This window comes from Euleptes europaea, chromosome 11 (genome assembly GCF_029931775.1).
Source record: "Euleptes europaea isolate rEulEur1 chromosome 11, rEulEur1.hap1, whole genome shotgun sequence".
NCBI lineage: Eukaryota > Metazoa > Chordata > Lepidosauria > Squamata > Sphaerodactylidae > Euleptes > Euleptes europaea.
Genome location: NC_079322.1, coordinates 69,800,149 through 69,811,297, shown reverse-complemented (window position 1 = coordinate 69,811,297; position 11,149 = coordinate 69,800,149). Strand labels below are relative to the sequence as shown.

Here is an 11,149-nt window from a genome sequence, read left to right as displayed (position 1 = left end):
GGGTTTCCCTTCTGAATTTAGTAAGACACTTTACATGGTGAAGTTATTGATACTTCAACATCGACATCTTTTATTGTTATTTTGGGGTATTTCAAGGATGCTCCTTCCTGCTTTTAAACTCCTAAACATTTCTAATAAACTGTAAAGGTTTTCATTGAATGTCTGGTTACCTCAAAGCAGAAAATCTCTTTATTCTTCAAAGTTATTCTTTTGATAGAATATTTCGCACCCTGCACGCCCCCCCTCCCCCCCAACAACCAAATCTCTAATTAAACCTGCTGGTGACTTTAAGATTTAGACTTTTCCAATGATCTATTTTTTAAAAAATTTGTGGGTGATCAGCACGTGATCTAGCCTGTAAGTAGAATACACTTGAGCTTGTCAAGGAAACTTTACCATAAAGTGAGAAACATTTTGTTAGCTATAGACCAAAAGCTACTGGATGAATGAGCTTTTAAAAAAACTATAAAGTGTTCCAAATTATGAACAAATACACTGTGCAAGTTCATAATAAAAATAACTTTCAATAAAAGCAATTACTGGACACACTTTACAAGTGCCAGGAACTGGCATCTTTGCCACAGGGTTGTTTGACAGGTCAAAGAGTGGTTCGGCATTTACCCTGTGATGTCCAGGTCATCACATAAATGTCAGCAATTGCCAAATATGAGCTCAGAAGGTTCTCCCCACCCCATATTTTAAGGTTGGGCCTTCCATATTCATACATTCTTGGAAACCAATCCTTGGCTAAAATGACAGAAGGATACATAAGCATAATTATTTGACTTCATCCCTTCTCAGTACTGATGAGAGTTAGTCAACATTCTACCAGTCACAAGTAACCTCTTACAAAGAGCCACTGGATTTCTTAGAAATTCATATGAATGACACAACAGTCTTATTATCATGGGAAGCATTTTCTCCACCAACCCTTTAAACAAGTCCCAGTCTACAGTCCCCCTCAATGGTGCAAATGGCAATTTTAATATATTAGTCTGTCAATACAAAAAAAAAAAAATCAGTGTTTTTTTTTAAGATAGACGTTTTCTTTAAAAAGTGAAAATAAGTATGGAAGGCAGAGACCGTAGAGCTATTTCAGTCATTGTTCTTCATCTGTAATATTAGTTGACTGCTGTTTTGCTAGAGTTCACTATGTGTCTCAGGCTTTGGACAAAGACCTGAACAGGAGAGGAGAAAGGAATACATCAATAAAGCATTCAACAGTTGGTTTCTGTCACAACTACACAGCTTTTTCATCTAGCAACACACGTTTTCTATCTAGATCCTGACCATAATAATGCAACAAATCATGATTTAAACTAAGTAAACTGTTTTATCTTGAAATTCATTTTGAGCCTATGAACTACTGACAGGTCAGAAGTACCTCCGAACTTTCTGACAACAAGCCAATCTTTTGGATGATTCAGCACAGTTCTTTCAAACAGAGCAACCTTTTAAAAAGATGGTAAGTTTCTGAAAGGTGTATTGTCATTATGGGGATGTTAAAATCTGAAGAAAATTAAAGTGAACAGTTAACATGTAGTCCTGAGTCTTGCACAAGCTGAAATTTTTGTACAAATGGGACATTTGAAGTTTGATAGCTTCATCTCCACTTGAAATCATTTCCTCCATTACGAGTTATAAAATACCACCTCCTTAAGTGCCTGCCCTGGAGTATATATCAAAAAGAGCCTCCAAATTTAGTAAACGGAGGGCATTCTAGACACGAGCCTACCAAACACAGTCTCTAGTTCTGTTATCAAATATTGACAAAGAAATCTGAAATCAGGACTGGCTCTCCACCCAGTTATTTTGGAGTCGATGGGCTCGGGCAATAAACTGTCCCCTGACAAGAGCCCTGGGCTTAAACTAAACTGATCCTAGACTTGGCAGGGTGGATACGTCTTAACGTATCTCAGCCAACAAGCTATAATAAATTCAGGTTTCTTCATGCACATGCTAACACACATACATTTGTATATATGCTTCTTTCTTTAAAAGTCAAAACAAAATCCAAATGTTAAAATTATATTTTTATTTATTTAAAAAAAAAAACATGAATGAAAGAAGATCATTATGCACCCAAGACTAAACTGTTTATTTTTCTCTGCAAAGCCTGAATTTATAGAACACATTACAGAAGAAGGATATGATGAAATACTTTAATTATTTACTGGAAATTCCCTCCATTGTTTTTTGGGGAAGGAAATCCTCTCAGTTGAATGTGGAACTGTGTAAATCTTCATAATAGAATTACATCCATGAAGGGAAACATTTTCTCAGTCCCAAAGTCTGTATTTCAGTGCTGTGGAAACGGTTGCCTACTTCAGGTACATAAAAGAGAGCTGTATTGTAAAGAACTCTGTCGTACCGCTTTGGGTTTGGCAAATTATCCTGAAGAGCAGCTCTCAGTGAGGACTAGTCACCTGGAAAACGTCGACTTTCAAAGCTGTGCTTGTGAGAGGAATAATAGACATATTGGAATGAGGTAAAGGGGGGGAGGGAAGAGCGGAAAGCAAACCGCATGTTTTTAGAGTAGAATAGGTGTATTTTTTTTCTGCCTTTGCGTGACCTTACAATGCATGAATGGTTTCTGCTCCAGCTTTCTACATAAATAAATTCACCTTTGGGATGAGAATGGAAAATTGCAGCCAAAGAGAATAATTTTGCAGAGTTACGAGCATGTGAAGAGGATTATTATAATGGAAGTCTCTATGTTACCTTAATGATAAAGCTGGGCTGGGTGGGGGTGCGTGGAAGCTACAACTGTGCATTGTATCCCAATGGCAAATTGACTGACAGAAGTCCATACATTAACCCGGAATATCCTTGGCCAGTTTCCTAATTCTGATTATTACAAACAACATCATCGCTAGGAGTCTTTTCAAAGCATCAGCTCGAAACTGGTGGACTGAGGAAGTTGGGAATTCACACAAACATCATGCCCCCCCCCCCAAATCACTTAGGCCAGTCATTTGATATACTGAAGGAGAACAGCTTATCCTGACATATACCAAGACCTCTACAAAGTCTTTGGGACCGTGCAGAGCTCTGCCTCTGGCTTATGGCTGCAAATAAAAATAAGCATTCCGTTCCCAAACACAGTCCCTGGTGTTTTAAACTGAGGTCGGAAAAGAAGAACAGCAAAGAAGGTAAAAAGCGGCTGCCACCCTTTCCTGATTTGTTACCTGTGAAAAGGGTAGTATAGAGATTTTCAGTGAGATCAAAGACCGCTTTTGACAGATCACTGAGCTACAGTTGTCTGTATCAAACAGTTTCATCCTTTTAACACACTTCACTGAAGTATTTTTTTTTTTTGGCTATTTTGTCAAGCAAGGGATGCAAATGTCACGTAAACACTGACAGAAATGCCAGTAGAACTCGTGGGGGAAAGGGTTGTCGACTCTGCCATATTGGTACCACATAATTCTACAGGAATCCATGCAGCCTCCCATATATGCCTCGGAGAAGACCTCAAAACCCTTAATCATTTTCTGTTGTACAACAGAAGTGCAGAGCTAATTAATTCCAATTTTAGTCAGTTTCTTCTAGGCCACCCTAAATACATGATATTCTCTGAACGTTGCTGTGTGAAATGCTACAAAATATTCAGATGCACGCTGTTTGTAGTTTGCTTCCCCGCGAAATTTCTCGGCTCATAATCAGCTCTTTGCCGTAGGCAAAGTCTTTCCGTGGGCCATTTGGGTTCCTGAAAATGTTCATTTTTCATAACGCTACACGTGCATTTAAAATAGTATCTTGAGTGTATTTCGACACAGACTGTGGGGCTGATGGGACCGTCTGCCAACATTAACGCAAGTTTATAACAAAGCTGTAATATAATATAGATGGGGAATGAATTATAGATGCACAATGTACATAAGGATTGCGCTAAGTTTTGTCATGCTGTCCTTCCTATCCAGTGTATTCCTATTAACAATTGCTGGAGAATTCCACTTTTACTCTGTTCTTGTTGCCGAATTCTTGCTAATTCAGAATCTGATTCCCTGCACAATTCAGGAGATCTCTTTAGTCTTCCTTTTGTTGAGGATGGCGATCTGAATTAATTTAAGAGCTGTGCATTATGGCTTCTTTTTTTCTTTCTTTTTTTTTGAAAAACACTACCTCTTCATTTGAATTAGAAGGCTCTTTTTAATGTTGACACTTTCCCATATTAAAAAAGGGGTGGGATACACACATTTTGGCTGTTCACCTTTTCTCTCTCTCTTGCATGACTGGGGTTCCTCTTTTGCATGGCTGCCATGTTTTTAGTCCAGGGAATTTTTTCAAGGTCAAACACAAGGACAGCTATATCCTACCACCTGATATCTTCTGGTCTCCTGTCCAGGCCCCAAATGGTAAACTTTTTATCCCCCCATCCCCCGGGCTGAATGCTCATTTTACCATTTCATGTAAGACCCTTCCTTCCTTTCACAATTAACTGCACACAGCCACAATCTTAACCTGGCTTTATGTGAAGATACCTTGATTTCAATATAATTCATTTTCAAGTAAGTATACTAAGGATGGGATTCTAGATACAGTTTCTGGGGAGTAAATGCTGAACTCCATAGGACTTGCTTCTGAGTAAATACGGCTAGACTGAGACTTAGAATCATAATCGAGCTAATTCACCTAGAAGTAAGTCCTACAGACTGGGAAATAAGGTAAGCAAGTTCTGGGGAGGCTGTTGATTTATTTCAGATTGTTTTAAGGAAGGTGGGATGCTGAAGATATATGCGGAAAGGTTTCTATGCCCTTTTAATGAACATTAAAATCTGAAAAAGGAAACCATTGTTCCTGAAACCAGTCAGGAAAGAAGACAAAATAATCCTCTGGCACCTGAAAGCCTATCAATGATCAATCCTTTACTTGGAAGTGAGTCCTGCTAAGTGCAAGAGACTTGACTCACAGGTAAGCATGCCTAGAATGCAGCCTAACATACTACAGCACTCACTTCCATAAACTCAAGCTTACTTTGGCAGATGCTGCAGGAAAGGGAATTCATTACTTTCGTCTTTAGCATAAACACACAACTTTCAGCATGCTTTCAGCTAAGATGTAACAGCAAATTATTTCACACTAACGCTACAGGCATGTTTGAATTTAGATCAACATGTTGACAAAAAATGACTCATAAGATTAACCTGTTTCTCTCTGTTCTTTGATTTCCCTTTCTCTTGATCTCTATAGTACTTGTGGGGGGGGGGGACTGGGAGGGGAGGAGACCAGATAAATGGTAAATGCATGATGCACATGCTGAGGCAATGGTGTTTTGCAAACAATCTTCACTGATTGCTTTTTCTAATACCGTACATTAAGAAGAAAGATAAATAAATTCTACAATGATCATTGAAAATCTATAACTATAAATAATGCAAAGACTTATGATAGACTTTTTCCTAGATGTTTATCTTAATTTTTGTGAAAACTTCCCCTGTTGTAGCACTTTTTATCTCCCATACTGAAAATGTCCTTCATACTTGAAATGATGCATTGAATCGCAAAACCACAATACAAGCTCTGGTTCTTATGTGCTGCATCTTTTTCACACGTTCCTGCTCTTCACTTCTAGAACACTGTTTAACCCAAAGAGGTAGTTTAACTTTCTTTAAAAGTAAAACAGAATTCTCATCCTGGTCTACATAAAATGGAAACCAAAGTGGCCCAAAAGCCTCGCTTTTCCTAATAGGGAATTATCTATCCAGGTGTTCTTTAGGGAGAAACATAGGGATGATAACACAGAGCACATTTTATTTTAAAGGACCAAGTAAAAGCATTAAAATCTAAAAAGATGTTATTGAATGGAAATCAAAGATGCTGCCGCTCAAGCATCATTGAGGAACCGGAGCCCACCACAATGATTTTTAGTGGCGTGATGCTTATTTTTCATAATCCTATTTTATTCAGGGATCTAGAAGTCATAAAAATATACACAACTGCTATAAATAAACCCGGGAGCACACCAGCTCCCATGAACTATGATGAAAGGTGGGGTATAAATGTTCTCATTAATAAATAAATAAAAATCAGTAGGGATCTTTGCCCCGGACTTTCAATGAACCTTGGATGGCAATCCCTGCACTTTGTACGCAAAGGAACTTTTCCAGGCATTGTGATTACAGATACTTCAGGAAAGAAAGCAGAATATGCAGGTGGAATTTTTAAAAATGGCGGCATGTTAGAATCAGAGCCAGAGCTGAAGGGCAGATGTTAAATCCGTGCAAAAGAGCCCGCTTTCAACACACACGCACACAACCCTCCACGGCAGGGCAACGTCAACGCTTATTCAGCTACAGATATTTTTTCCAAAGTGCTTTTGCTACACCCGAGCAATGCAACTCGGTTGACGGGGGAGGTGAGGGGGGGAAGAGATGCTGTTGAGAGAGAGAGCACATGTTACATCAGACACAGTACCTGATTTTTCAATGCACAGCCTGTCAGCCAGAAAGTCTGCCTCCTGGGCGATAAGTGAGAATATTTCATCTTCATACTGTTCTATGATAGTTTCACACTGAAAGGAGGGAAAAAAGAGTTGCTCTCTAGCAAAGAACTGAACAAGACCATTTATACAGAGCAGCAGCAAAGAAGTACAGGGTAAAGAATGCCATGTGGTACCTTTGGCTGGTGCAGCCTCCCAATCAATTGTTTTGTTTCTTTCTTATAATTAACAACAAAACCAGGATTTCAACATATGCTAATCCGGGACCCATTTCTAACAAAAATGCCCCCCTTTTGTTATGAGTTGTTGTTGCTTAATGAATCACACTGAAATTGTGAACATTTTCACTTATAGAGTTCAAGATGAACCAGTTAGGTGAAATTTACACCAAAATTTTATGGGGGGGAAATTGCAGGGATTGTTCTTAGCATTCAAAGACAATATATGCCCTCCCTTTTTACTGAAACGCTTTTTACTTTGCGCTTTTTACTGAAACGCTGGCCTGTTTTAAAATGCTAAACATGACCAGCAATTGGGTCTTCAAGCACTGGTTGGGTTTCTAATTGTCTGAACTGTGGGTTCTGTCTTCCCAGAGTCTCATTGGGTGACTGGTAGTAACGCTTTACCGTAAATTCAACGTGTGCATGACAGTCCCTAAAATTCCATACTGGTTCATGGGAACAGAGTCCTGACATTCATTTAAAAAATAAATAAAAACAATGTATTTCAGTCAGGAGGCCAAAAATCTACCACAAAGGCTGCCGAACCTTCACTCAGCCCCAATGATGTCAGCTAGTCTATACCAACAAAGATATGGATACAATTTCAGCACATTAAATTAAACAGAAAATCGCAAAATGCGAGGATTGCCCATTCTCTCAAAAGAACCAATTGGACCAACTGGCTATCTTGATGTATCTACAAAGTGTCCCAAATACTGCTGCTGCGTTGACATTCAGGACGCCCCCCCCCCGCCCCCCCATCCTAAATACATTTAATGCTAGAAGTAAACTGCTTTGAAAACAATGGGGTCTACTACCACAGAAACAGCTTCAGACTGGAGTGGCAATCTATCACGATTCCCCTCTGTCTTATAGACTCTTTTGGGAGGAAATAGCAAGCATTCTTTGACGTGCCCATGACGCTCAACGTGGGGAGGAAAAAAGAGGAGCATTCGATGAAGGGGCACTTTGGCATTAGGCCAGCAAGAAAAGCCATGCCTTTTCTTTCTTTCTTTTTTTGCTTCAACGGGCTCTAGGCCCTCGTTCTTACTCAGGCCATGAGTTCCCTTTCAACAAGGTCCAAGTAAAAAAGAAAGGATAACAGCGCAGACTCCCTTTTCCCCACCAGTCCAGCGATAAACATTTGAAACAACACTCGCATTAATTTGGATTGTTAGCCTAGCATCACAACTGCCTGTGTCTCATTGAAGTTAGCAGGAGAGTAAAACAGATACTTTGGTGTTTTTTTCCAAAAAGGATCTAGAGTAGGAGAGAACTCTTAGCACAAAAACAGGCGGTGACTGCATCTCTCTACTTAATCAGTGTACTGAATTATGCAATATTTCAATGCATATGCAATGCTTTCACATAAAAACCCATAAGTCATGCCAGACTGTTACTCCTTGTTATTCTGCAAGAATAGGGCAATACGATGAGAACCATGAGTTTACACGGAATAAAATGATTTAATATACAGACTCAAATATTATGCTAATAGCAATTCAACCTGAAATGTCAGCAGTTTATTATGATGTCTTACCGCATATTTTAAGGGCTTATAAGCATCAGAATAAAAAAAGTATTTCTTATATTCTTCATAGATTGGCTCATCCTTCCGAGGAGCATATCTCTTGAATTTCTTTTCCTTTGTGTCTGGATCGTCTTGAAGTTGGTAATCGTTCATCCGATCGCATATCTTTTCCAAAACATCCGTTAAAAAGGTCTCAGATTTTGCAAAAGGGATCTAAATGAAAAAGGGGGAAACATTGTTACAAATTTTAAACTTCAAGCATTATCAGAGCAAAGAGTATTATCTTACAGAAGCAGAAATGCCTAAGACCAATCAAAGGAAGAGGCCAACAGATCTCCATATCTGCATAACTGCTGATCCACTTCATGCTACATACATAATTAAAAATGTCCCCTGAACCTAAATGACATTTAGAAAAATTAAACATTTTAAGCTTCCATAAAATATTCCTTTCAGAACTGAAAAAATATAACATGCAATTAAATGTTGAGCACATTTTGAAACTCTATGTACAAGACACAGCAAATAAAGAGTGAGACGTGTCTTCCTGTGCCCAGTGTTTTCTTGTCGCGACCCCGAAAAGATTTCTTGCTGGAGTCAGCTTCACTTCTTTAAATGGAGCAGAGTTGCTACAAAGTGTCTCTCCCTCCCCCCTCCCTTTCCCCCTTTCAGTTGGTCTATCTTCCTTGCTGTTCGTCAACTCCGAAGCAGCTGTTTAAAGCCTCCCAGGGGTTTTCGCAAAGAAAATAATCGCTTACAAAATGCAAGTTCTCCCAGGTTCTACTATTTCAAGCTTTATTTCCAAACAGCTGGCCCATGTCTTCGCCCATTCCTCGTCCTTCAGAGTTAAGCCCGAATCCAGCGGAAACTAAGTATGCTACCTACATACTTAGTGAGAGTCTTCACAGCTAGTGTGGCAGGGGTCAAAGAGCACCCCTCGCCCTTGGTAACAGGGACAAAAAACTTCTCTCCCGTCTAGACAGGTCAAGGTGCAAGATGTGCCTATCCCTGTTGCTTCTTCCGGAAGGGGGCGTGAATTGAAGCCAAGTGCACAGTAAACAACGGGGCTGCATCCCTGGGCCTTTAGAAGATTTCCCCCCCTCTCCACCCTCTACTGATCAAAGTAGGAAGTTTTCATGACAACCATAGTCAAAGGGACTGAATCACAAATGAACTCGATTTCTGCAGTGTTGATATATCCAGTCTCCATTGTCTCTTTTCAGGCTCAGTATGAACCCTTCCGGTCTCAATGATTACATTACAGAAGCACTTTCATATGTGTGCTCCGTTTACACAAAGGGTTTCCTTGCTTCACCACCATCTGGCTACAAATCAGATAAATAAAGGCAGGAGAATTAAAATTAAAGCTTAGAGTCCCTTCCCCCCGCCGCCAGCCTCACCCCACACCTCCTGTGCTTCTTAAACGAGGGCCTTTTATGAGACTTTTCTCCTCTCACCCCCAACCTCGTTTTGAATTTGGAAACTAACTTTTAAAGAAATCTGGGGGAGACGGGGGGAAAAGGTAAACTAGAGATAAATACTGTAATTAAAGAATAATAAAAAAGAGTGGATCATAGAGAAAGAATTCGTAGGTGACGAATGCTGTATTTCAGTACTGTATTGAAGGCCAACTCATAAATTAAGCAGAATGGTCAAAATACCTCTAAGCAGCTGTCAGTCTGATGGCCAACCACATGAAATATGCAATCCAGGTCCAATTCTCCCCTGCCCCACCCCAACACACATCACAAATTGGGATTAAAAAGCCAGGTACTCTGATGTTATTTGATTTCAGTGGAATTCTATGATCACTTATTTAGGATCTGGATGGAAATAAACAAGGAGTCGCTTTCCAGCACCTTCATACCTTTCTGAATGCTGCAATGTCTTTGGTTTTCCAAGACGATTAAAAACATAATAAAGCTTATTGCAAAGGCCAAGGATTTGATTAAATGGCTCCAGACGCAATGATATGATGACGATTTAAAGCTCAGCAAGTTTGAGCTGAGATGTGACCGAGCCCAGATTTGAGCTATCCAATCTTAAAGCTGTAATAGCCACTGTCTAACACAGAATTAATAGCTCTTAAGCTCATTGATTTCAATGAGCTTAAGCGTGCTTAACTCTGTGCTGGATTGTGGGCATAGTGGATTATACAGAACAGTATATGTAGTACATGAAACCAATGCCAGTATATTATGTTTTCACCTTTAAGTGGAAACGTAAAGCATTTAACTATGGCAGAGATATTTAAAATCACCGCAGGTATTTCTTAGGCAACTGATAACAAAAATAGGTCTATAGTTTGGTCTCATCATCAGAATGGCAATTTTACTATGTTGTGGGGGGGGGAGTTATTCTGCTTGTATAGTTGCTGATTCACAGTCCAATGAAGAGTATTGGCCTACCAGAATTATATCCCACATCAGCAGCAAGTATCACTGCAGACCATAAATTTCCTGAGGTTCCAAGAACGTAAGCTGGAACCTCAAAATATATGAAAAATGCTATCAGTCCAAGCACAAGCATATATATGTGTCAATATAAGTGGGAGTTCAGTGTATTTAAGCATATGCTGGACTGAGTATATTAAAGCGTATTTCAGAAATAAAGTTAAAAAAACCAAAGTTTTAAATATAGGGGATTAAAAATTACCTTGTTTCTTTGTATATGTATTCAGGAGGATTACAGATACCAAGAAAATAGGCTTTGATTGGATTAATTACATACATTTCTCTTCTACACTCAGTTCTATACTGCGCAGTAAGTATGTGTCTGCTTGGATATATATCTGCACAGAGAAATAACTGGATTAAAAACAAGCATATTCCATGTCTTGCTAGAAACAGATGAAGGACGCATTATTTTATGTGCATTTTAGCATCCCCTCTATGTTTTTAGCAAAGAAGTTGCTAAATATATATAAAAACAGGGTTGACGTGGTAGATGATCTTC

At 39.2% G+C, this 11,149-nt stretch overlaps 1 protein-coding gene across 2 annotated transcripts in view; it reads right to left on the bottom strand.

Moving 5' to 3' along the window:
• Positions 1-1,059: 1,059 nt before the first annotated feature.
• The window catches only part of CNPY1 (canopy FGF signaling regulator 1), a 41,246-nt gene continuing 31,156 nt past the window's right edge, over positions 1,060-11,149 (bottom strand). The window contains exons 1-4 of one of the 2 annotated variants that reach the window (XM_056858015.1): positions 8,953-9,182; positions 8,204-8,407; positions 6,418-6,514; positions 1,060-1,178 (exon numbers count right to left, since the gene is read on the bottom strand). In XM_056858015.1, coding sequence (XP_056713993.1) covers positions 1,141-1,178; positions 6,418-6,514; positions 8,204-8,347 — 279 coding nt within the window. In that variant the 5' untranslated portion in view covers positions 8,348-8,407; positions 8,953-9,182 and the 3' untranslated portion in view covers positions 1,060-1,140. Of the gene's footprint in view, positions 1,179-6,417; positions 6,515-8,203; positions 8,408-8,952; positions 9,183-11,149 lie in introns of those variants that run through there. The other variant, XM_056858016.1, reaches the window with a different exon arrangement.